The 26,756-nt window shown below is 47.0% G+C and overlaps 3 protein-coding genes and 1 pseudogene across 10 annotated transcripts; 2 read left to right on the top strand and 2 right to left on the bottom strand.

Moving 5' to 3' along the window:
• Nucleotides 1-4,127: 4,127 nt before the first annotated feature.
• On the bottom strand, nt 4,128-14,418 carry H4C15 (H4 clustered histone 15). 8 transcript variants are annotated; one of them, XM_077948995.1, is made up of 5 exons: nt 13,216-14,418; nt 12,334-12,922; nt 11,916-12,219; nt 8,762-8,944; nt 4,128-8,353 (listed from the first exon to the last, which is right to left on the bottom strand). In XM_077948995.1, the coding sequence occupies exon 1, from the start codon at nt 14,388-14,390 to the stop codon at nt 14,079-14,081; it is 312 nt and encodes a 103-aa protein (XP_077805121.1). In that variant the 5' UTR covers nt 14,391-14,418; the 3' UTR covers nt 4,128-8,353; nt 8,762-8,944; nt 11,916-12,219; nt 12,334-12,922; nt 13,216-14,078. The 8 variants fall into 8 exon arrangements, with proteins under 8 accessions (XP_077805121.1, XP_014985056.1, XP_077805112.1 ...); XM_015129570.3 differs by having other exon boundaries at nt 12,334-12,827; XM_077948986.1 differs by having other exon boundaries at nt 8,762-9,197; nt 11,997-12,219; nt 12,334-12,827.
• H2BC20P (H2B clustered histone 20, pseudogene) lies at nt 4,586-5,006 on the bottom strand (annotated as a pseudogene).
• H2AC19 (H2A clustered histone 19) lies at nt 5,275-5,842 on the top strand. The gene has a single exon (XM_001084365.5). It carries the CDS (start codon nt 5,330-5,332, stop codon nt 5,720-5,722), a length of 393 nt encoding a protein of 130 aa, XP_001084365.1. The 5' UTR covers nt 5,275-5,329; the 3' UTR covers nt 5,723-5,842.
• On the top strand, nt 6,816-7,903 carry H3C15 (H3 clustered histone 15). Its single transcript, XM_077948889.1, has one exon. The coding sequence runs from the start codon at nt 6,816-6,818 to the stop codon at nt 7,224-7,226; it is 411 nt and encodes a 136-aa protein (XP_077805015.1). The 3' UTR covers nt 7,227-7,903.
• Nucleotides 14,419-26,756: the final 12,338 nt, after the last annotated feature.

Here is a 26,756-nt window from a genome sequence, read left to right as displayed (position 1 = left end):
ATATAGTACTCTTGGAGAATTTGACTGGAGAGGCTGGTGGTAGCAATGGAGATGTGGAGATGCAGGTTAGTTGCGGAGATATTTTAAATGAAATTGATTTAGTATAGGCTGACTAAAAGAGAAATCAAGGATTAATTGTAGGTTTTTACACTGAGCACTTGAAAAGAGCTACTATTTGCTGATAGGAGGGAGGAGTAGTCTTGGAGGAAGGAAACCAAGAATACTGTTGAACAAAATGTTGAAGACCTGGTAAGTATCGAAGTATAAATATCACAGGAAGTCAGAAATATGAGAATCTGGAGTTTAGGAAAGAAGGGGATTAGGTTTGTAAGATCTCATATCAGTCTGATTCTTATTCTTTTGTAGATAATCTACCCTTTCTGTAAATATTTAGAAATCATGTCGTCTGTGTGTATACACACACACACACACACACACACACACTTCCCCCCTGCCCCCAGGACTGCCTCAGCTTTCATCTCAGTATTTGACTGAAACCTTCTATTCAACTTCAGTTTCAGCCTTAGAATAACGAGATGTCTATGTCAATGTCATTTGGGGCATCTCTGGTCTTGTGCAATCACAAAAGTCACCATTACCACTACACAGTATGTATTATGACCAATGGATATCATTCAGAGTTCTAGTTTACATATGCTATTATCAAACGTATATAATAAAGCTTTTAATATAACTTGGGGGTGAAATTAGTAAAATATCAATTTACATAAATTAATTTTATTGTAAAAATAAAATACATTAATGTATGAGTTTCTGTACTGTCTTTGATTACAGTTTTTAAAGTATTTCCCATTTTTTTATTTTGAAAATTTTAAACCTACAGAAAAGTTGGAAAAAAAAGTACAAAGAACAACCATAGTCCCTTCACCTGGATTCACCAATTATTATGATTTCGCTGCATTTGCCTTATCTTTGTCTTCTCAGGTACACACAGCCCCTCACCCATCTGGAAAATAAACTGCAAATATGTTGGCACTTCTCCGTAAATACGGTGGCATGTCTCTTAAAAATAGGATATTCTCCTAAATAGCTACAATAACATTATTATACCTAACAAATTTAATGCTGATTCAGTATTAATATGCAATCCATATTCAGATTTCTCCAATTATTGAAAAAACTCTGTATAGCTGTTGTATTAGTTTCCTGTGGCTGCTGCAACAAATTACTACAAACTTAATGGTTTTAAAACAACAGTCATTTATTCTCTTACAGTTTTGGGGGTCTGAAGTACAAAATCAATTTTACTCAGTAGAAATCAAGGCTGCACTCCCTCCAGAGGCCTTAAGGGGGAGGGTCTATTTCCATGCCTTTTCCAGCTTCTAGAGGTTTATTTCTGGTTTATGGTCCCTTCTGTCTTCAAAGCAAGCAGCCTGTTAATCTTCAAATCTCTCTCTGCTTCTACACTTGACTTTCTTGCCTCTCCTATACGGACTGTGGTGATTACATTTGGGGCCTACCTGGATAATCTAGCATAATCTCTCAATCTCAGAATTACATCTGCAAAATCTCCTTGGCTATATAAGGTAATACTCAGGCTCTAGGGATTAGGATATGGACATATTTGGGAGCCACATTTAGCCTGCCACAGCCATTGACTAATGTTATGGGTTGAGTTGTGTCCCCCCGAAAGATATGTTGAAGTCTAACCCCTAGTTCCTTAGAATTTTGCCTTCTTTGGAAATAGGGTCTTTGCAGATGTAACCAAGTTAAAATGAGGTCGTTAGGGTGGGCCCTAATCCAGTATGACTGATACCCTTATAAGAAGACATGGAGACGGCTGGGTGCGGTGGCTCACGTCTGTAATCTCAGCACTTTGGGAGGCCAAGGCCAGCCTGACCAACATGATGAAACTCCATCTCTACCAAAAATACCAAATTAGCCGGGCGTGCTGATGCACGCATGTAATCCCAGCTACTCAGGAGGCTGAGGCAGGGAAATTGCTTGAACCCCGGGGGGCAGAGGTTGCAGTGAGCCAAGATCATGCCATTGCACTCCAGCCTGGGCAACGAGAGAGAAACTCCATCTAAAAAAAGAAAGAAAACATGGAGACATACATGAAAAGACTGAGGTAGAGATTACAGTTATGCTGCCACAAACCAAAAAACAAATGGGGCTACCAGACACTGAAAGACAAGAGTCTTCCCCTAGTGGGTTTGGAGAGAGCATGGCCCTACCAACACTTTGATTTCAAACTTCTGGCCTCTAAAACCATGAAAGAATAAGTTTCTGTTGTTTTACGCCATACTATTTATGGTACTTTGACAGCCCCAGGAAATTAATACAACTACTAAAATTTTTTGATTTAATTTAAAAATTTTAAATAACATTTCACATCTAAAAAAAAAAAACCCCTGGACATTCTTCCTGTGATGGTAATACTAGTCTTTAGCCTTAGTCAAGTATTGATTTTCAACATTTGGACATTTGTTCCAAATATGTAATAGGAGCAACTCTGTCCTAATAGACCCCATTTGACTTCTTTGAGACCTTTCACGAAAGATCTTTCCTTGTATCTAGGAAATTATTTATTATTCCTGAAATATTTCAAGATTCAAACTGGTATAAACAAATACGTCAGACAAATTGGCTTAACTGAAAGTCCAAAGGTACAGCAGGGATCCAAGGTTGGCTGAACTCCATGAGTGGCTCAGTTCTCTGATTCTCCCACACTGTGCCCTCCTCTGCATTTTCTCTATAATCATTCTTGCCTTCATACCTAAAGACAGTCCATCCTGCTGCTGCCTCTTGAAAGCAAGTAAGCTGCTTTCCCAAAAGATAATAGCATGCTACACTCCCCTGCTGAGTTAGCTGTTAACTCAGTTCACTTCCTGAAATGTTAAATGCCAATTAGTTTGATCTAGATTCCTGAACTAATCACAGTAAGAAGCAGGTTGAGACAACAAACAAATCAGGCCAACCCTAAGAACTGTGGGCAAAATGCGTTTCTGGGAAACACATGTGGCAGCACTGTAACAGAAACAGAATTATAAAAACAAATACTACCTAGTCAGTAACATACATTATAGGACTATGAACTACTCAGTTATACCTCATGACAAAACACATGAGTAATAAAGTCTAGAAAAATACTTTAAGGTGATCTCCATCATTCCCATTGCTGTGTTCACAGTTCACAGGTAGATCTTAAAGACAGGCTTGTGTTGTCTTTACTGAACTCTAGATCCATCTCTCCAACTGTCAGCTGCACATATCCACTTGAATAGCAAAGAGCTTCTCAAATTTCAAGTGGAACTCTGGATCTCCCTTCAGTGTCCCAATGAGTATCTTCTCCCAGTGTTCTATCCTAATAGTACCACGATCTACACAGTTGCTCAAGCCAAAAATCTAGGGGTTTCACTGTTACCTAAATCCTGTTCCTCAGCCACATCTATTCTACGTCAAAGATAAAATCCAACATTTCTGTTTCCATTACCACCACTGCACTCCAACATGTTATTTATCTGGTGTTTTTCACACTTTAGCATGCATCAGCATCACCCAGAAAGCTTGTTAACACAAATAATGGAACCTGGGAATTTTCATTTTTAATAACTTCAACTAATGCAGATGCTGCTGGTCTGGAAAGACTTTAAGACTATCACTGCTCCAGACCACAAAACTGCAACAGCCTCCTAATTGCTTTCCTTGCTTCTATTGTGGCCAGCCTAGGATTTATGATTCCCCAAAGCCATCAGTATAATCTTTTAAGGTTAATGAGGCTCTGTGATTCCAAATCCAGTGTTTCCAAAGCAGAGAACCTAATCAACTTCTCTTGCAAATTGGTGGTCCTTCTGTTCTTCAGGCATCCCAAACTCTGGCTTCAGAAATCACATATATTTTGTTGCCATTGTATGGAACTAATCATTAAACTGGACAAGCTTTTCCAAGTGATAATTCTTAGGGAAAAAATCACTATTTAATGGTATTGGGTAGATTTTAGGGTATCTCAAGTAGGAAGCACAGATGGTGTTAACGGTGTGAATTCCTGGTTATCAAAATCAAACTTCCATCTACCTGCTTAAGAAATTTTCACATGAACGGTGTAGGCACGTGTTTGTGAACCAACGATATAAAAACCTCAAGAAATTTCTCGATACCATATATAAAAGTTGAACTATTTATTCCCTTCTAAGTACACATCTGAGAGCATACAATGTATTTAATCTCTACCTTCATTTTACCACTGAAGAGCAGACCCAACCTTTGTTCACATAGACAATTTGATCTTACATAAGCTTACCAAAATTAACACTGCATTTCTAACCAGGACACAATTTGCTGGGCACACATTCACGGGTACGTAGGCAGAACAAAGACAGTTTCAAGAGCAGCCCCTAAGGCAAACCCCAGCATATCTAGACCAGAGTAAGATACCACTATCAATCTATGTAAGCTTACTTACAACAATGCCTATGTGAAAAGAATATAGTTCTCTGTGCTTGGTGGAGTTGCGTGCTCTCCGAAAAGCTGACGAGAAACCAAAAATATAAACTGGGACTGACAACACAGGAAAGATTCTTTCACTGACAGGGTTAAGCAGCCCAGAAAAGAGACTTTGGAGTCAAGCAGCCGGGACTCGCTTGGAGCCGGTGTACTTGGTGACAGCCTTGCAAGTGCCCTGGGACAAGGCGTGCTTGGGCCAGCTCGCCGGGCAGCAGCAGGCGCAGGGCCGTCTGGCTCTCGCGGGACGTGATGGTGGAGCGCTTGTTGTAGTGCGCCAGGCGGGACGCCTCTCCCGCGATGCGCTCGAAGATGTCGTTGGCGAAGGAGTTCATGATGCCCATGGCCTTGGACGAGATGCCGGTGTCGGGGTGGACCTGCTTCAGCACCTTGTACATGCAGATGGAGTAGCTCTCCTTGCGGCTGCGCTTGCGCTTCTTGCCGTCTTTCTTCTGGGCTTTGGTGACGGCTTTCTTGGCGCCCTTCTTGGGAGCCGGCGCGGACTTTGCAGGTTCAGGCACGGCCAGACCCAAGACCGACTCTCACCCGCCGACAACGCAGGCAGAACCTTGGTCTCGGGCTCTACCGGAAACGACTGTGCACTTACAGAGGCCGTGCGCGTGACGCTGCGTTGCGGTTCGCGAGTTTTTCGCGGCGCCCAATGCGAGAGAGACGAGATTATGTAAATGAGTGGATTCTGGCTGAGCTATCCTATTGGCTATCGGGACAAAATTTGCTTGAGCCAATCAAAGTGCTCCGTGGACAATCGCCGTTCTGTCTATAAAAGGGTGAAGCGGCGGCGTTTTCGGTGACTTTTCCGGTCGCCAGGCAGGAGTTTCACTCGGTGACTACTACTATCGCTGTGATGTCTGGTCGTGGCAAGCAAGGAGGCAAGGCCCGCGCCAAGGCCAAGTCGCGCTCGTCCCGCGCTGGCCTCCAGTTCCCGGTAGGGCGAGTGCACCGCTTGCTGCGCAAAGGCAACTACGCGGAGCGGGTGGGGGCCGGCGCGCCAGTCTACATGGCGGCGGTCCTCGAGTACCTGACCGCCGAGATCCTGGAGCTGGCGGGCAACGCGGCTCGGGACAACAAGAAGACGCGCATCATCCCTCGTCACCTCCAGCTGGCCATCCGCAACGACGAGGAACTGAACAAGCTGCTGGGCAAAGTCACCATCGCCCAGGGCGGCGTCCTGCCTAACATCCAGGCCGTGCTGCTCCCTAAGAAGACGGAGAGTCACCACAAGGCAAAGGGCAAGTGAGGCTGACGTCCGGCCCAAGTGGGCCCAGCCCGGCCCGCGTCTCGAAGGGGCACCTGTGAACTCAAAAGGCTCTTTTCAGAGCCACCCACGTTTTCAAATAAAAGAGTTGCTAATGCCGGCTCCTCTCAGTCCAGCGTTTCTCAGTAGTAAACGGCGAACCTGCAGCGGACGGGACGGGACGGAACGGGTGTGTGTGTGTGTGTGTGCGCGCGTGTGCCGTCTTGCATCTGGAGCACGTAACTGCCTTGGGTCATCGATGAGTGGGTCCCCACTCCTAGGACTTCCCAGCGCAGGTGGAGGCACCAAACATCCTGGGTGCCGCCACGGTCCACTCCACACAGTCACAAACACCAGCGCCGCGGGCAGTACCCAAGGCGCTTAAAGTGTTGCGCCCGGAGCGCGCGCTTCCCCAGTGGTTTCCGCAGGCCATGGCCGGGCACTTAGACCTAGCCTAGCACTAGCGGGACGTGCTCCTTGCCCCCACCCCCGATGGGGAGGACCCTGAGCGGGTAGTGCTCGCCAGTGTGGCGGAGCTGGGTCTTGGCTTCACGGAGCTGACTTAAGTCTTAGTTTCTGTTTTGTTTCCCAAAGCGCCTTGGCGGCGGAGAGTAAGGGTCTCGGAGGCGGAATCTGGGGGCGGGCACCTCTCCCACCCAAAAGGTACCCGACAGGCGAAAAACGATCCGCCAAGTAGCAACTGGAGGCTGGGGGCAAATGGAAGAATGAGGTTCCATGCCGGAGCCGCTGGGCGCAACAAGAAAGGAAGCGAAGGGCGGACAGGGAACAATCTGACAAAACTGCAACGGAAAACGACTTTCACCCTGAAGGAAAGGGGGAAAAACAAGCTTGCAAAACTTGGCCAACTGGAAAGTAGAAAGTGAGGCGGGTGGGCGGGATTAGGGAGGACTCTGCCCAAGCCAACCGGTGACTTTAGGACGGGTGACGTCACAGCCAATGGACAGCCAGCGCGGGATTTTCAATTCTTGTTCCGCCCAATCGGGAAAAGACTGTGCTTATAAAGACGGCTGCCGCGGGGCCAGCAGCCCGTTTCTCTCCCCGCCGCTGCGCTGGTAAGCTTGTGTTTTGGTTCGCTATGGCCCGTACTAAGCAGACTGCCCGCAAGTCGACCGGCGGCAAGGCCCCGAGGAAGCAGCTGGCCACCAAGGCGGCCCGCAAGAGCGCGCCGGCCACGGGCGGGGTGAAGAAGCCGCACCGCTACCGGCCCGGCACCGTGGCCCTGCGGGAGATCCGGCGCTACCAGAAGTCCACGGAGCTGCTGATCCGCAAGCTGCCCTTCCAGCGGCTGGTACGCGAGATCGCGCAGGACTTTAAGACGGACCTGCGCTTCCAGAGTTCTGCCGTGATGGCGCTGCAGGAGGCCAGCGAGGCCTACCTGGTGGGGCTGTTCGAAGACACGAACCTGTGCGCCATCCACGCCAAGCGCGTGACCATCATGCCCAAGGACATCCAGCTGGCCCGCCGCATCCGTGGTGAGCGGGCTTAAGAAGTGCGCGTTCGGTCGGAGGTTCCATCGTATCCAAAAGGCTCTTTTCAGAGCCACCCACATCAGCACTTGGAAGAAGCTGTACCGCTTTGCCCTCCGTGCTCCCCCTCCGGCATTAGAGCGGGGAAGGCACTTCCGGTTGGGCTCCCAACAAAACACGGGGCCGGTTGACAAGTCAGGTCCCCTGCTGCGGTGCCATCTTGAGCTCTGCCGACTTCGGCCAGTTGGCCTATCCGGACTGGCCGGGCTGCGGCCGCTTTCCTTGGCGCCGGCTTGGGGGCTGTGGCGGGGGGAGGCAGGGCAGGAGGGACGGGGCGTCGGTCCCGAGGCCAGGGGTCACCAGGCGGACGCTCAGGGCTCGCGGTCCTGAGAGCGCCTGGCCTTTGCGGAAGTGGAGGGCCACACGCCCGTGCTTCGCGCCCAAACCGGCCTCACCCGGCGCGGCCCTCCGGCTAGCGAGGGAAATGACCACCTCGGCCTCGCCGGGGTTCTGCGGGCAAACGTGGGGAGAACTGCGCTGGGGCTGCCGGTCGGGCCCACGCCACCTCCACCAGCACAGTGGTAACCCCCACATCCTGCCCCTAAGCCAAAATTCCCGGGGTCACGGGGTGTGGGCGGAATTTTGTGAATCTGGGCTTAATCGAGCTGTTCCCTGTTCATGTCCACAGGAGACTCACTCTATTCCAATGAGGGCACTCGGTCCTCTTAGAAGCTGCATGGTGTGTCTGGATTTTCTGTCCAGACTCAGTAGTTCCTTGACATTGTTTTCGTCGGACACGTGGGCAGACGCTGGTCCCCGAGGTCAGATCCTTGGGAAGACAGTAGATCAAACAGGCAGAACGTGGGCCTCCGTTGGGCAAATGAAGTTCCTCACCTTAGGAAATCGTGACAGGAGGCCTCAGAGGCGATCTCTATAGTCTCTGGGAGCTGGGAAGTCCAAGGCCTCTTAGTGGGAAAGTGAGGCAGGGTCTTGCAGAGCCCACTCTACACAGGGCCAGATACAAATGGCCGTAGAGGTCTTAGGTAACACCTTCTCGGTCATTTAGTTGCACCTCAAAGAAGCCAGGGCTTTGGTTTTCTGTTTGTTTCATCACAGTTGACAGGTTAAAAGCATTCACCGCAGAGATCTGTGAGAATTAAGAGGGGAGAAGGGAAAATGGAATAAAACTTCGTTTTGTAAAGCTGCCATTTTGCCTTTCCTGAGGCGTGTTAAGTGAGGAGAGCAGTGTAGGTGAGCCCTGCTGGGGACTGCCACATGTTTCTGCTCCAGGGTCACAGCAATTTCTAGAGCATGCCTCTGGGTCTCTGCGGAGACCCTCATAACCTGCTTAGGCCCACAGTGCATGGGCGGTATTCTGACTTCAAAAACTAGTGACCTTCAGAGGTGGGCAGGTCACCCACCATCTCTGCACCCAGCTTCTCAGGTCCAGTAGTGACTGAGCAGAGACCGGAAGCTGCGGATGTTGGTGTCAGACATCTAGGTCCTCTGACTGCCCCCCCCACCCCGCACCCCAGATCACACTCCTTTCACTCACCAGTCTGGGCACCTCTAAACTCCAGGAGGTCTCCCCGGCTGAATCTCAAAGGAAAATTTCGTGGCTTTTTTTTTATATCCAGTCAGGAGTAGAATTCATTACATCTTGTGGTCCTGGCACTGTGAAGGCCTGCACTCACAGGAATCTGTCAGTCTTCGTATTTGTTTGCGAGACCAGCATAAGCTGAATTCATCAATACAAGATAACATTCTAAAATGCTAAGTTTTAACATTTAATCATTCCCTGTACTTAAATCATTGTCTCCCCTCAGGTGACAGTTAAAGGATAATTAAGGATACGGTAAAGAAATACTCTTCCTCTGGCTGGGCACTGTGGCTCACAGCTGTTAATCCCGGCACTTTGGGAGGCGGAGGCGGGCGGATTGCTTGAAGTCAAAGTTCCAGACCAGCTTGGGAAACATAGCAAGACCCTGTCTCTACAACAACAACAGAAAAAAGAAAAAGAAAAAAGAAATACCTAGCCGGGAGTGGTGCCATTTGCCTGTGGTCCCAGCTACTAGGGTGGCTGAGGTGGGAGAATCACTTATGCCCGGGAGGCAGAGACTGCTGTGAGCTGAGATTGTGCCACTGCACTCCAGTGTGGGTGACAAGATAGTGAGACCCTGTCTCAAACCCACGTCTTCCTCTAATAACTAGCTTCTACGTGGCTACCTTGGTTGCCAGTAAGCCCACTCTGAATCTGTGGCTTTTATGAAGTGAAAAACGTGCTTTGTTCACATTTAATTCTGCCTTAGGCAGGCTAGTGGGGGACAGGTGTGTGTGTGTGTGTGTGTGTGTTTGGAGGGGAACTACATGGTAAGAGACATGGCCATGTTTACACTGCTTTTTCTTCCTTAGAAGAGGACTTGTCCACTCTCCTGGTCACCCTTATCCTTCTCTCGGTCCGCATCTCAGTCTTCTCATGTCTTTCTCTTCCCCGTCTATATTCCTGGTTTCCCCCGTGCTGGCCTTGGCCATCTTCTTTTCTCCGTGCAACTCAAGTGAGATTGACTCCCTGCTTTCCATATTTCTGTCCCTTAGCTAAGTGCTCCCAAATTGGTATCTTCTGCTGAGACCCTATCCTGAGCGCTACACATTTTGTGTGTGTGTGTGTGTGTGTGTGTGTGTGTGTGTGTGTGTGTGTGTGTGAAACAGGGTCTCACTCGTCTAGGCTGGAGTGCAGTAGCACAATCAAAGATCACTGCAACCTTGGACTCCTGGGTTCAGGGGTCCTCCCACCTCAGCCATCTGAGTAACTGGGACTACAGGCACACACCACCAGGCCCGGCTAATTTTTTTTATTTTTTGTAGAGTCAGGGTCTCACTGCATTGCCCAGGCTGGTCTCGAAATCCTGGGCTCAAGCCATCCTCCCACCTTGGACTCCCAAAGTGCTGGGATTAAAGACGTGGGCCACTGTGCCTGGCTACACCAATGTTTCTAACTGCCTGGTAGATAGGTCCTTCTGGATGGATACTAGGCACTTCAAACCCAGCTTATTTCCAAAACCACATGCATCATCTTGCTTTCCAAACCGATTTGTTTCTTTCCACATTCCCCATCTTCCTGGAAGCCACCTTCATTACCCCCATCTGTTCTGAGTCAGGTGTCCCTTCCTCTTGCCCTCTGTGCAAATCTCATGAGTTCCAAATGTTACTAAATCTACCTTCTGACTTTCAATTGTATCACCTTTTCTCCGTCCACCCATGACCATGCCTTAACTGAAGCTCTTGCCAGCTCTGGTCTAGTAGATTACATAGTCAGGATAGTCTTTCTGCCCTGCCACACTGAGCTTCCATTCTGTACCAGAGATACCTTTTTCTTTCTTTTTTTTTTTTTTTGAGACGGAGTCCCGCTCTGTCGCCCTGGCTGGAGTGCAGAGGCACCATCTCGGCTCACTCCAACCACCGTCTCCCGGGTTCATGCGATTCTCCTGCCTCGGCCTCTGGAGTAGCTGGGACTACAGGTGCGTGTCACCACGCTCAGCTAATTTTTATATTTTTAGTAGAGACGGGGTTTCACCATGTTGGCCAGGATGGTCTCAATCTCTTGACCTCGTCATCTGCCTGTCTTGGCCTCCCAAAGTGCTGGGATTACAGGCATGAGCCACAGTGCCCGGCTCCCTTGCTCTTCTTTGCCCTCATCTCTTTGGGCCCTCCTCCTTGCCTCTGCCCTCTCCTATCTTAATACCCCTTCCCTTCCTTAACCTCTCAGCATTAGGCTGGCAACATTTCTCAGGGTGAGGATTTGTCTTTGTTTATTTCCGTAGTAGCCGTACCCAAGCAATGCCTGGTCACCGTAAGTAGAGTTAAATCGTCTCTCAAAAAAACAAAACAAAAAACGAACTACATTGAGTGGGAAAGGCAATACATATATCAACTTTGGTTTCGGTATCACTTCATGGCGTCATTCTTCTTTCACGTATAACTTTTCATTTGATCCTTAAAATAATCCTGTGAAAAAGGCAGGAATTCTCAGTAATTGGCCGGGCATGGTGGCTCACACCTGTAATCCCAGCACTTTGGGAGGCTGAGAGGGGTGGATCCCCTGAGGTCAGGAGTTCAAGACCAGCCTGGCCAACACGGTGAAACCCGGTCTCTACTAAAAATACACAAATTAGCTGGACTTCAAACTAAAGCAAATTTTAACATTTGGGTGAACATCTGGGCAACATATATTCAGGTTTTAAATATTTTTGCATTAAAACAAAAACTGTTTAAAAAAAAGAAAAAGAGGACAGGCGCGGTGGCTCACTCCTGTAATCCCAGCATTTTGGGAGGCCGAGGAGGGCGGGTCACCTAAAGTCAGGAGTTCGAGACCAGCCTGGCCAACATGGCAAAACCTCCATCTCTACTAAAAATACAAAAATTAGCCCGGCGTGGTGGTGGGCACCTGTGGTCCCAGCTACTCGGGAGGCTGAGGCAGGAGAATCACTTGAACCCGGGAGGTAGAGGTTGCGGTCAGCCAAGATCGTGCCACTGCATTCCAGCCTGCGTGACAGATCAAGACTCCATCTCATAAAAAGAAAGAGGAAGGAAGGAAGGAAGGGAAAGAAAGAAAGGAAAGGAAGGAAGAAGGAAGGAAAGAAAAAGAAAGAAAAGAAAAAGAAAGAGAGAAAGAAAGAAAGAAAGAGAGAGAAAGAAAGAAATGCTGTTACCTAAGTCAGTGGCTTTCAACCTTTAATGTGTATCAGAATCACCGGGAGGGCTTTTCTAAAGCACAGATTACTATGTCTCACCCCTCAGTTTCTTCAGTTTCTCATTCAATAGGTCTGGGGTGGGGCCCAAGACTTTATCCCAGGTGATCAGTGCTGCTAGATGAGAGGCTACATTTTGAGAACAACTGATTCAGACAATGGACGTGTTTTCTCCCCCACTCCCTTTCTTTCTTTATCTTCAAATTTTTGATATCTCCTTCTTTAGTGGATCTTGGTGAGGATCAGATAGATTCATCAGCATTGCCTTTAAAATAAAAAAAAAAAATCAGTGATACTTGAAATAGCAATGCTGAAAATCACAGGTCAGATTTAAAAGGGAAAAGGAAACATCTTGAGCATTACAACCTCTATTTCTTACCTGGACATCTTCACAAATGTTATTCTTGCCACTTCCTCCCTGCCCTCAACCCTTTTACTCTGTATCTCAGTAGGATGCCAATCATTCTGCCCTTTATTCAGAGTCCGACACAAGCCCCAACGTCCATAGCCAAGTTTTCCTTGGTTTCCCAGCAGCCAGTGACTCCTGTAGCATTAGGATTCCTATAGTAGTTATTGTCTACATTTCTCAGCATATTGAATATGTACTGCCTCTTACTGTTGGACTGTTTATTCTTAAATGTGTACAGGTATGGATTTATGTCGTCTATATATTATGCATTTATTGTCTTCTCCGTTCTGATGGTAAGCTCCTGGAGGGCAAGTCTTGCATCCACCGCTTTGCTGGCAGCCCCATTGGTAAGCTCCTGGAAGGCAAGTCTCGCACCAGTGCTTTGCCGGCAACCTGATTGCTAAGTACCGTGTTTTAAGCTTAGTTCAGTCTCAAGTGTTTGATGCTGATGAGAGCAGCCACATCTGAAAACCAATAAAGCAACTGCTGGTTTATCCTTTGGGAGCTGACAGAATTTCTTCTTCCAAATACATACACAGTAAAATCATAAGCCTAGAATCTTAAAAAAAAAAAAACATAAAAACAAAAAACAAACAAAAAAGAAACTTATGGGATATGCAATGGCTGCAAAACTGTAAGGATGAGAAATGTGAACCCACATTTTAATCCAAATGAGGGCAATTTAGAGGTGGTAGTGTAAAGAATAGCTTGCTTTAACAGATGCCATGCTGATATAGAATTGGCTTTTGCCTTGTCAAAATTAAATTGTGCTTTCTGTATTGATGGTGGGCACGTTTCTGCACGTCTCTCATTCTAAGCTACAACAGGCCCTAAGAAGTAGAAGTCACATACCTGAATTAGTTGTGAAGTTGCTTTCAGATCATATCGTTGGTTCACTCTTATAGAAGGATCACATTAAAATGTCTCTGCATTTGTATCCTTGCAATGCCACAACTGAAAGACAGTTATCTCATAGGTCCTTGATTAAATTAGGAGCCTTTTTACTGAACACAAGAAATGATACTTTTCAGGCACTGGGCAGATAGCTTGCTAGAAATTCATTTTTTTAACTGTACTAAGATTGAGCTGAGTGCGTGGCTGAAGATACCACATAACATGGACCCTTACTAAGGGATCTAGTCCACCCGCTTGTTATGTAGAGGGTAAAATGAAGCCCAGAACAGTCAATCGCGAAATCTAAGCCGATCAGGTGGGAAAGCCGGCATCTATAGAATGAAGATCTAAGGCTGCTTCTCCCACTTTGCCTGAGCAAATATAGGGAGATTACATAGCAAGGCACGTGTAAATTGCCAGTGCCTATTTCTCAGAACCAGATCTGGTGATCGCAAAGACGTGCCCCTCTAGGTGTGCCTATATACTGCTCCAGAAGAGTAAGCCGAGAAAGTAGTGGTCAAACCTAGAGCACATTCAACCTTTCATATCGATAAAGGCAAAAAAAAAAAAAAAAAAAAAAGCCCAAGTAAGTGAAAAAGCCGCTTTCGGTCAACGACTTAAGTCTTTACGGCTGTGAGCGCCATGGGCCACAGTAGCTTTCCGTTAACTTCAGATCCGACTGTCGCCCCACTGCCAAAGTTACCTTCCAACATCGTTACTGTTGCACTTTATGCAGTCAAGTGTCCAGCTCCTCAGATGAGCGAGTGGTCGGCCCTAAAAAGGGCCTTTGGGATCGAAACGTGCAAAGCTGGAGCGGCGGCCTAGCCTCCGAAGCCGTACAGTGTGCGCCCCTGGCGCTTGAGCGCGTACACCACATCCATGGCTGTGACGGTCTTGCGCTTGGCGTGCTCGGTGTAGGTGACTGCGTCCCGAATCACGTTCTCCAGGAACACCTTCAGCACACCGCGGGTCTCCTCGTAAATGAGGCCAGAGATCCGCTTAACGCCGCCACGCCGAGCTAGACGCCGAATGGCAGGCTTGGTGATGCCCTGAATGTTGTCTCTCAGGACCTTGCGGTGGCGCTTAGCGCCCCCTTTGCCTAAGCCTTTTCCACCCTTTCCCCTGCCAGACATGACTGCTACAGCCTGAAAGACAGCTTCTGTCAGGGCAAGCACGGTCTTCCCCTGATATACAAGAGTATCGGACCAGATTGAAAACCGAAAGCGCGCCGGCGGGAAGCTTTCTCAATTGTCCCCGCCCTCTCGACATTTCGTCATTTCTTTTCTGTTCTCCTCTCCCTCCTCCTCCACTCTGCTCAGGTCCCTCCCACCCTCTTCCCCCCGCACCGCGTCCCGCTACGCCATAGTCCCCGGGAGAATTCACATCCCAACCCAGGGCTTCCGGATTCTGCGGTGGCTTTGGCCTGTGTCTGGTCTGAGGACGCCCGAAAGGCACTGCACTGAGGCTAAGGGAAAGTTCTTCTGGAGGGAGCCTCAGGTAGAGCAAATGGAGGCCAGAGGCGGGCAGGAGCGCGCCAGCGCAGGATTTAATCCCGACGAGCGGATTCAGAGCCGTCCTTATATAAAGCCTCAGGAAGCGCCGTTCCGACGATGAGGCCGGCACGCGAGAGGCGACCTCAAGAGCGGCGGCGCCAGGGATCTGTGCGCCAAGGGAGGACGGGAGGGAGCGGGTTCGCCATAATTCCTGACTCTAGGCTCTGTTTTGTTGGACCGAGCCACTCTATTTTAGCTCACGCAGGAGAATTCTGGCCCTGGGAAAATTGATCTCAGCATGCTGCCAAGCTTTCTCATGGAGGTCAGCGAATCCCAACACACTGTCGGTCAAAGCAGTGCTGGAAGAAACAAAACAGTTCTCCCTCGGTAGAACTGAGGGGGATTGGTCCAGGGCTCCCGCCGATACCAAAATCCTGGTTGCTCAAGTCTCTCATAGAAAATGGCGTAGTATTTGCACATAACTATGCACATCCTCCCGTGTACTTTAAATGGTCTCTAAATTACTCTGTAACACCTAATCCAATGTAAATGCTATGTAAGTAATTGTTATACTGTTTTTATTTTTACTAGCTTTTGTTGTATTTTTTTTTTAATTCATTTGTTTGATATTTCGATCTTGGGGAACCCGCGTATATGGAGGGCCTGCTACACAGAGAAAACGGAGGGATATTCTGTGCATCCGTTTCTACGGATCCTCTAAATCGGCCTTTGTTTTCAGCCAGGATTTAGTGCCCAACTGTGTCCTCTGGAGGCCCCACATGGAGCTAGCAAAGTTTGCTGCATCGGGTTTTGCAAGAGGACTATCTGCTCCATACTGAGAGTAATTACCACAAACTGCCCTATGAAATTGGTTGGGGTTCTTACTGTTAGCATGTTTATTACTTTATCAGGGCTCTCTGTAGGAGAGTCTGTGAGAAAATGTTCTGGTTTCTGCTGAAAGAATCGTGTTTCGTTGGGGTTTTTTCCCCGGAAAAAATATTATTTTTAAAAACTCTTCTGTGCCCTGTTTAATCTCTCCCTTGGATCCACCTCCTATGTGCTCATAAATCGTAAATCTGTATTCAGACTTCTAGACTCGAAACACGTAGATCCACCTCGTGGTTCTTCAGTCATTTTAAGCTCAAAACTCAAAATCTCCCGAAATCAAAATGTTGACATTTATAATCTCCAGGGTGTGACTCACGGGGGATGAGGGGAGCACTTCTCTCCCTCCCCGCATAAAGCTGGTTCTCCTGTCTGCTCATTGAACGGTTCCACTACCCATCACAGCATCTACGTGCCTAAACCAACACCCCAGCATTGGCATCAGATATCTTCCTCTCCCTTGGCTGCTTCAGGACAGAGAAGAAACATGCTTGCCCTTTTCTGACTCTTTAGTAACTCTCGCCAAATCGATCACATTATTTTACATCTCTTTACATCTTAGTACTCCCCCCATCTTGGCTGTGTGTTCCTTACTGGCAGTGATTTTTGTTTATTCATTTTTGTAAACTGACACTTAGTTCAGTGTCCAATATAAGCTCAATAATAGTTAATAAAAGGAAAAGTGCCTGCATCTGATTGCTTTTAAACACTGTTAGAAAAGACATAACCAAATTGCAGCTTGATAAAACCACCACAAAACAAGGCTGAGAGAAGTGGTGATTTCTGGTGTCAGCGGGCACAGGACCCTGGGCAGAATCAGAGATACGGGGTCTATTCAGTTCCCTTTTTAAGGGGATCAGGACATGCTACCTCCAAATGTGCCAGTTTCGACTTAAGAATTATTTTCAGCTGAAATAAACAGCTAAAATCCCTTACCTGTTTAATAGCAGATCCTCCTCGCAAGTCTCAAATTTTTAACTCAGTTGTCATAAATCTTCTTCAGGACTAGAAGGAAATCTAATCTCAGAGATGAGAAGTAGTCATCACACCCAAATAGACATTGTCACAAGACTCGAATCTTCCATCTATTCTAAGGGACCATTTATCTTTTCAAAAGTCATTTGGTTTTCCATATGTCCTTTATTCCTCCTCCTTTTCCCCTGCTGTTAGGTAGATCCCAAATTCTAACCACCCCTTTGAGTTACTCATCTCAGAGTGCTCCTATGTATACACTTTTTTTTTTTTTTTTTTTTGATTCAGAGTCTTACTCTGTCACCCAGGCTGGAGTGCAGTGGTACAATCTCGGTTTAAACACCCAAGTCTGTGGTGTTTTGTTATAGTCCCTCTAGAAACTAATACAGGATTCATGGTCTGCCAAAATCCCATTCCCTGCTCAGACCGACAATGGATGGTGGGATCCTTCGTGATACGTACCCTGTGAGTTAGAAGTAGCAACTAGAGCTGTTGAGGACAATACCTTTGCACCCGGTACCTCATCCACTGAATTTTATTTTCAAAGATACAGTCTGAAACCCTCAGAGGGTGAGTGCCTTTCCAGTGTGTCAGAGCCATTAGCAGCTGGGCAGACCGCTGAGCATGTAGATTTCTAGGTCAAGGCCCTCTCCCCAAAGAATCATACTCCCTGGTTGAACTGAACCTAAATCAGGTTTTGAACTAGACAGATGCCAACCAACTTAAAATTTGAAAGACACCCAAGACCTGTCCATGGCCCTGGGATTTGAGGACAACCTGTGCATGTCATGGCTATGGCAGTTCAGGGGTCTCTGGCTTAGTGGGAATGTCTATGTCCTAACTTCACCCTTCTCACTCTTCCACCCCCATCTGCCCCTCCTATGACAATGGAGTGCTCATTCCCCAAATTATCAGCACCGTGAAAGAGAGAAAGGAACACTGGATAGTCTAAGACCTGGTCTTGGCTTGTGTGAGACAGTGGAGACCTCACTACTTGGTCTTTTCTGGTTTACTGTCAAAAGGTTGAAGCTGGGGCCTTGACTGCCTCCTGTTCTCTGTTCCAGGGATGCTATACAATAGAAGTTTTGGGTCTTGACCATCGAAAGGTCCCATGAATTCTCCACTCAGCTCAGCTCAGCCCCCTGCTCTCACATTGGGTGAGGAAACGATAGGCAGTGCGGACGGGCATATGCACACTCACTGAGGAAGTGCAGCCTGTCTGACCCAATCTCTCTCACCCAGCCTAGGCAGGACACTGTTTCCTTAACTATCAGCAGCTATCTTGGGGATTTCCCCACAGGGCCAGAGCAACAGAATCGGGTTCTCACTGTGACCATGGTCTGGAAGGACCATGAGGAATTCCCCAGTGCTGTCAGGGTTTCCCATACTGTCACAGACAGTTTAGTAACAGCTTTGACACCTTTTGGTAATAGGACAAAGTTAACACTCCTGCCACTATCCTGTGAAGGCCAAACTTCCTAGGCCCCATAGGAAACTTTTGGAATGTCTTCTTTGGGTTGAGAAACTGGGGCAAAGTAGAACCCAATTTTTTCACGTCAATATCAAAATGTAATCATTTCAGGTGCACAGAGTTCCGCACTTTCAGATTGGTCTTAAAAGAAAATCGGCCTGGCGCGGTGGCTCAAGCCTGGAATCCCAGCACTTTGGGAGGCCGAGACAGGCAGATCACGAGGTCAGGAGATCGAGACCATCCTGGCTAATACGGTGAAACCCCGTCTCTACTAAAAAAATACAAAAAAACTAGCCGGGCGAGGTATTGGGCACCTGTAGTCCCAGCTACTCGGGAGGCTGAGGCAGGAGAATGGCGTAAACCCGGGTGGCGGAACTTGCAGTGAGCCAAGATCCGGCCACTGCACTCCAACCTGGGCGACAGAGCGAGACTCCGTCTAAAAAAAAAAAAAAAAAAAGAAAAGAAAAGAAAATTGCCGGGCGCGGTGGCTCACGCACTTTGGGAAGCCGAGGTGGGCAGATCACCTGAGATCAGGAGTTCGAGACCAGCCTGACCAATGTGGTGAAACCCCATCTCTACTAAAAATACAAAAAAACAACAAAAAAAAAGTTAACCAGACTTGTTGGCGGGCCCCTGTAATCCCACCTACTCAGGAGGATAAGGCACGAGAATCGCTTGGACCCGGGAGGCGGACGTTGCAGTGAGCTGAGATCGCACTACTGTACTCCAAACTGGGTGACAAAAGCGATACTCCATCTCAAAACAAAAAGAAGAAAGAAAGGAAACAAAGAGAAAGAGAGAAAGAGAAGAAAGAAAGAAAGAAAGAAAGAAAGAAAGAAAGAAAGAAAGAAAGAAAGAAAGAAAGAAAGAAAGAGAAAGAAAGAAAAGAAAGAAAGAGAAGAAAATCAAGTAAAGAGCAATTCACATTCTCTTGAAAATTCTCATTACATCCAGCCTGGTTCCAGGGAAGCCCTGCCGTGAAACTGGTATTGTTACTTAGACTTAGGGTCCTTTGATCAGAGTTGATGATGTCCTCAGCTAAGTCAGTGCTAGGAGTGGACAGAGATGAAGTGATAGATGTGACAGAATTGTAGAATGTAGATTTAATAAGATTTGGTATTTTAGGGCAGGGCGTGATGGCTCATGCCTGTAATCCCAGCACTTTGTGAGGCCAAGGTGGGCCGATCACATGAGGTCAGGAGTTCAAGACCAGCCTAGCCAACACGGTGAAACCTCCTCTCTACTGAAAATACAAAAGTTGGCCAGGCACGGTGGCTCATGCCTGTAATCCCAGCACTTTAGGAGGCTGAGGCGGGGGGATAATGAGGTCAGGAGATGGAGACCATCCTGGCTAACACGGCGAAACCCTGTCTCTACTACAGATACAAAAAATTAGCCGGGTGTGGTGGCAGGTGCCTGTAGTCCCAGCTACTCAGGAGGCTGAGGCAGGAGAATGGCGTGAGCCCGGGAGGCAGAGCCTGCAGCGAGCCCAGATGGCACCACTGCACTCCAGCCTAGGCGACAAAGCAAGACTCCGTCTCAAAAAAAAAAAAAAAAAAAAAAAAATCAGCCAGGCGTGGTGGTGCACACCTGTAGTCCCAGCTACTCGGGAGGCTGAGGCAGGAGAATTGCTAGAACCAGAGTGGTGGAGGTTACAGTGAGCCAAGATCGTGCCACTGCACTCTAGCCTGGGCGACAGAGTGAGACTTCATCTCAGAAAAAAAAAAAAAAAAAATTGGTGATTTAGGCATTTGGAGAATGCATGCAACAAAGGAGCTTCTGGCCTGAGGAGCTATGGGGTTGATGTCAGATTTTAGTAACATGGAGAATGCAGAGAGAAGAAATTGCTTTTCTTTTTGTTTTTGGTTTTTTGAGACAGAGTCTCTCTCGGTTGCCCAGGCTGGAGTGCAGTGGAAAGATCTCTGCTCGCTGCAACCTCCCCCTCTCGGGTTCAAGCGATTCTCCTGCCTCAGCCTCCCAAGTAGCTGGGATTATAGGTGCCTGACACCATGCCCAGCTAATTTTTTGTATTTTTACTAGAGACGAGGTTTCACCGTTTTGGCCAGGCTCGTCTCGAACTCCTGACCTCAAGTGAGACACACGCCTTGGCCTCCCAAAGTGCTGGAATTACAGGCATGGACCACCACACCCAGACAGAAATTGCTTTTGAAAGCAAAAAGATGCATAAAGTCCCTCCCGACATTGAAAATTGAGATTCTTGTTCTCTATCTAGGAGAACACATCCACCAGTTGTTATTACTCTAATCAGTAAAGGGTCTCAGCTGGAGATACTTGTCAGTAAGCCGTCAGCAAATCGATAAGGAAAATGAAAGGCAGGGAATTTGATGAGATCTTCGCAGGGGTTAGGGAGAAAAGAAGAAGGCTGAGACAGGCACTCTGGGCAAGCAGGAACATTGATGGGAGTTAGTAGATTAGGAGAATACCAAGAGACAGAGGATAGCTGGAAAGGGATGAGGACCACCAGAAGAGAATATGTCCCAAGGAGGCAAAGGAGGTGTCAACAGGGTCGTATTGTGCACCAAAGTTCAGAAATAATGATTATAACTTAACATTCCTTAAGCTCAGTGACTGCTGACTGTGCTTCATATTTTACGTCTTATACATCACCACAACAATCCTGCAAGGAAGGCAGATGTTTTATCATTCTCATTTTACAGACTAGGAAGCTTTGAGTATTTTGCCCAAGTTCCCAAAACTATTAAGTGTCAGGGCCAGGGACTTTGTCCAAAGTGCGAGGTCTCCAAAGTTCAGGTGCTCGGGCAGAAAATACCCACGGAGAAGCTTGTAATGGAAGCTCAGAAAGGAAGTGACAGGAGGCATTGTGATACACACGGTTGAGGGCCTCACTGCTTCTTCTGACTTCTCTAACTTTTCAGACGGCATTCTTCTCAGGTTCTAACAAGCTTACCCTCTCCTCTGGTTTAGCAGTTCCTCCCAGATTCATTTATCCTTCCAGTTCCCTGCGAAATTCTGAGTGCCGTCAGAATGGGCATTTTGCCTTGTTCATCTCTCCAAGTCAGCATCCTGGAGCATAGTAGATGATCAGGAAATGCCTGATTGCCCTGATTCCACTGGCCTCTGAATTCTCACTCAAAAGGGCATAATACCCAGGCCCCTCCTAGGTTTCAAAGAATTCTCAGGAATTTGCAGGCCAGAAGCAATATAACCTGGACTCTGGAAGGAACTTCCTCCAGGCTGGCCCCAGAAGAGGGAGGGGTAGCTGCCCTGAGCTGTACCCCTTGCCTACAAGTTGCTACAGTCCACCATCAGGCTAGTTGTGTAGCCTTAGCCGAAGGCAGAGTTCCCCTTGGTGCTCAAAGATAAATACTTTGGGGAGGAGTGCACATTTGGGGTAGACTGAATAATAGCCCCACAGAGATATCCGCATCCCAATCCTTGGAATCTGTGAATATGTTACCTTATATAGCAGAGGAACTCTGCAGATGTGAATAAATTAAGGACCTTGAGATAAAGAACTTATCCTGGATTATTGAGATGAGCCCCTCATATAATCACATGAGTCCTTAGAGAGACGAGAGGGTCAATCAGGGAGAAGAGGGTGTGATGACAGACGCAGACATTAGAGTGATCTGTCCAGGGGCTAAAAAATGCCAGTTTCTAGAAGCTGGAAGATTTAAAAAAATGGATTATATACCTGGAGCCTCCAGAATAAACCAGTCCTTCAGACATTTGTTTTAGCCCCTTGAAACTTATGTTGGGCTTCTGACCTCTAGAATGATAACAGAATAAATTTGTATGGGTTTTTTTGTTGTTGTTGTTTTGTTTCTTTCTTTCTTTTTTTTTTTTTTTTTTGAGACGTAGTTTCGCTCTGGTTGCCTAATCTGGAGTGCAATGGCGTGATGTCAGCTCACTGCATCCTCCGCCTCCCAGGTTCAAGCAATTCTCCTGCCTTAGCCTCCTGAGTAGCTGAGATTACAGGCACGTGCTGGTCTCGAACTCCTGACCTCAAGTGAGACAGCCGCCTTGGCGGTATTTTTAGGAGAGACGGGTTTTCACCATGTTGGTCAGGCTGGTCTCGAACTCCTGACCTCAGGTGATCCACTCGCCTTGGCCTCCCAAAGTGCTGGGATTACAGGCGTGAGCCACCACGCCCGGCAAATTTGTGTTGTTTTAAACCACTAAGTCTATGATAACTTATTAATGCAACACTAGGAAATGAATACACCGTTCTTACAAGAGCCGCTAGGCTCTTTTTATTTGACGGGGGGGCGGGGAGGGGTGAGATTTGAGTGTCATCAGGAGCAGAGTATGAGGTGTACTTGGAGGGAAAGAGAAAAGGAAGTGGGCAGCAGAGGTGAAAAGGAGATCAGGAATGGGAAGTCGGGGGCCCCACAGTGAACCTTTCCTTAAGGCTGACTAGGCTCCTTCATGGGCCTGACTAGCTGCCTTCACCTGCTCAGCCCAGAATTTCTAGAGAGATCTGTGGTCTTTGCAAGTGGCACTGAGCTCTCCTAGACAATTACTGGCCTCCCACAGCCATGGACCTCTGTAGAGCTCCCTGGGGTCATCCAGGGCAGGAGGGTGACAGGCTGGCTTCACCGTGGTCATATAGCGGAAGTGGCAAGCTCTTCTTGCTCTTGAGGAAAGCTCACACCTAGATTGTTGCAAGGATGTTGTACATGTTGAGCATCCCTAATCTGAAAATCCGAAACCCTGTGCTCCAAAATCTGAACAATTTTGTGCACTAATGTGGTGCCTCAGTGGAAAATGCCACACCTGATCTCACACAATGGGTCATACAATGTATAGCTTATTCAGGGTTCCCAAGGAAAAAAAAAAAGGCCCTCCCAGCCCCTTTCCACTGAGATGTACCTTTTTTGCACATGCCCGGTTTCCCCAACGTGCACACACTCACAAAGGGTCATAAAATGGCATGTGTGCAGGCCAGTGTCATCAACAGCACGTTCCCCATAATGCCCCACGTAGGAGCCAAGACCTACGTGCCTTACTCACTGTGGGGTTTTGTTTGTTTGTTTGTTTATTCTCTGCTCTGTGGTAATAAAGATATTGTTGAAAATATGAAAGAGGCCTGCAGATACCCCATGAGTTACAGTGATTTTAAAAGAGAATAAGCAAGGCCAGGCACGGTGACTCATGCTTGTGATCCCAGCACTTTGCAAGGCCGAGGTGGCTGGATCACTTGAGGTGAGGAGTTCGAGACCAGCCTGACCAACATGGTGAAACCCCATCTCTACTAAAAATACAAAATTTAGCCAGGCCTGGCGGCACATGCCTGTAGTCCCAGCAACTCGGAAGGCTGAGGCAGAAGAATCACTTGAATCCAGGAGGTGGAGGTTGCAGTGACCTGAGATTGTGCCATTGCACTCCAGCCTGGGCGACAGAGCAAGTCTCTGTCTCAAAAAAAAAAAAAGCGGAGGTGGGGAGAGAAAACATTTATGTTTATCTATAGTACAGAAGGTCAAGTTGTTGGAGAAAATGGAGCACAGTGTAAGTGTTATTAAGGTATTCGTGAAACATAGATGGATTTCGTGTTCAGTCTTGGGTCCCATCCCCAATACATCTCATTATATATATGCAAATATTCCAAAATCTGAGACCTGAAACACTCCCAGTCCCAAGTATTTCAGATAAGGGATACTCAACCTGTGTTAGTTTCCTAGGCCTGCCATAATAAATGACCACAAACTTGGTAGCTTATAACAACAGAACTGTATTCTTCCACAGTTCTGGAGACCGGAAGTCTGAAATAAAGTACCATGCTCCCTCTAAAGGCTCTAGACTTTAGGGAACATATTCAACCCACTACAGGTCCTGAGCACTAAGCCTTGTGGGAGGACACTCTGGAAGCAGGTCCAGACTTCCCCTGGTCTTGCCTCTTCAGAGCCTGTGCACTCTCTACCTCCAAAAGGCCCTTCTATCAGTCACTGACACCTGAGTATAAAACTAAGCATGAAAGCTGTGCAATTTTGACCAACCCTCCTGTGTTCATGAGTGTAGGTGTTGGGGAACAGGCTGTGTCTCCACTTGGGGAACTCACGGGGCAGGACAGGAAGATGGTGGTGGTCCTTGACCAGATACCTCCTATAATAATGAAAAGCCTGAATGGTTGGGCGGCTGGAAGACTGTGGCCTGCCTTTACTTGCCTGGGGAAAGCTGGAAGGAAAGAAGACATGAGGCTAAAATAGAGGCTCAGTGTCTTAGTTTCAATATCTGTAAAACAGTAACAATAAATACACATACCTCATAGGATTAGTGAAGGGATAAATTGCTATACAGTCCATACAAAGTACTTAGAGCAGAGTCTCAACATGACAATAAATCAATAGTTATTAGCAATTTCATTATTTTTATGATAAACATTAATTCATAGAATATATATTCTAAATCTTTCCCTGGGAAATGTTACCATCATGCTGGGAAATAGACAAGCACGTGGAAAATAATGGGTACATTATCTAATCTCTAGATGCTAATTATGTAGAGATTCTTCTAGACTATGTGGCCAAGCCAGCAGGAATAATTGGGTTCCTAGGAGCTTTATAATTCACAGAAATCTTTCACTAACAGCCTCTCGTTTGAGTCCACAACAACCCTGCAATGAAGAAAAGGCTTTTACCCTATTTTACAGATAAGTAAGTTTCTGGTAAAGATTAGACACTGGGGAATGTGAGTTACTGGGCTAAAACATGGCCAAGGTGGAATTTGGGCCTAGGTTTTGTGTTTTGCTTTTTTTTTTTATTAGATTAGATGCTTCAGGAGAGTGATACATGGAATAGACACAAATAATATCAATATGTGTACAGTACAGCCCACTCTCCTGACCTCAGTCTACAGTAAGAAATACATTTACATTGGCCAGGCGCTGTGGCTCATGCCCGTAATCCCAGCATTCTGGGAGGCTGAGGCGGGTGGATCACAGGTCAGGAGATCAAGACCTTCCTGGTTAACATGGTGAAAACCCATCTCTACTAAAAAAAAAAAAAAAAAAAAATTTAGCCGGACATGGGTGGCGGGCACCTGTAGTCCCAGCTACTCGGGAGGCTGAGGCAGGAGAATGGCATGAACCTGGAAGGCGGAGCTTGCCGTGAGTCAAGATCCTCCACTGCACTCCAGCCTGGGCAACAGCCTTTCTCTGTCTCAGAAAAAAAAATAAAAAGAAAAAAAAGAAATACATTACATGGCCTCCCAGTCACATTTACAGGAAAATAAAAATTGCAACAAGTTTCACATAATGATAATTACTATTGGTGATATTTTCTCGTTTTATTATTCTTTTAAAAGGGCAAAATGAAAGGAAAAGATGATCTCTACCAAGTAAATTAATTGTACTATGGATTATAACTTATAGTTGTGGTTTTTTTGGGAGGTTCTTTTGTTTTTGTTTTTCTGGTTTTTGTTTGTTTGTTTGTTTTGTTTTGTTTTTGAGATGGAGTCTCGCTCTGTCGTCCTGGCTGGAGTGCAGTGGCATGATCTCGGCTCACTGCAACCTCTGCCTCATGGTTCAAGAGATTCTCTTGCCTCAGCCTCCTGAGTAGCTGGGATTACAGGCGCGCACCACCATGCCTGGCTAATTTTTGTAGTTTGAGTACAGATGGGATTTCACCATGTTAGTCAGGCTGGTCTCGAACTCCTGACCTCATGATCTGCCCGCCTCGGCCTTCCAAAGTGCTGTGATTACAAGCGTGAGCCACCATGCCCAGCCTGTTTTTTTTTCTTTTTGGTTGTTGTTGTTGTTTTGTATGTTTGTTTGTTTTTAATGTTTATTTAATGTTCAGGAGTACATGGAAAAGTTCAATTTTTTAAATATAAGTTAGGCCAGGTGTGGTGGCTTATGCCTGTAATCCCAGCACTTTGGAAGGTCGAGGCCGGTGGATCACGAGGTCAGGAGATCGAGACCAGCCTGGCCAACATAGTGAAACCTTGTCTCTCCTAAAAATACAAAAATTAGCCAGGTGTGGTGGCACGCGCCTATAGTCCCAGTTACTCAGGAGGCTGAGGCAGGAGAAGGAGGCAGGAGAATCGCTTGAACCCGGGAGGCAGAGGTTGCAGTGAGCTGAGATCGCACCACTGCACTCTACCCTGGGGACAGAGCGAGACTCTGTCTCAAAAAACTAAATAAAATAAAATATAGATTAAAGGGAGGGAAAATAAGATAGTAAGATATAAAACACATTACCACTAACATGCACTTCGAGAAGCAGAAATTCGCTAGGACTGAGAAAATCAAAACCTGTTCTGCCATTCATTAGGCTGCACTAACAGAGATAAAGCTGGCCTAGAAATAACAGAAAACATTCTTCTCCCAAGGGCATGCTACAGCTATAAAGGCTCTTAACTCCCCTCTTTGAGTGACCACTCCTTTCTTATTCACTGAGAAACTTGTGCTCAAAATCACAGACCATCAGAACTTTGGCTGCTTGAAATCATATCAAGCAACAATGAAGCATCCCCCTTCTCCAGTGAAGGACCTAAGCCACCTTGACACAAAAAAACACAGTAATTTTCAACCCAGGTGCAAAACTTCAAGTAAGGGATTTCTGAACACAGCATTCCACCTCTATCTCAACTTCGTAGTTTCCAAGGAAACAAGACCCTGGATCCACTTCAAAGTCCCATCCTATGCCTACCCTTTCACACAGCCCTGCTTTGCTTTGAGCCTATGAAAACTACACTCC

This window comes from Macaca mulatta, chromosome 1 (genome assembly GCF_049350105.2).
Source record: "Macaca mulatta isolate MMU2019108-1 chromosome 1, T2T-MMU8v2.0, whole genome shotgun sequence".
NCBI lineage: Eukaryota > Metazoa > Chordata > Mammalia > Primates > Cercopithecidae > Macaca > Macaca mulatta.
The sequence above is the reverse complement of the archived record's forward strand: the minus strand, read 5'-3'. Positions and strand labels throughout refer to the sequence as shown.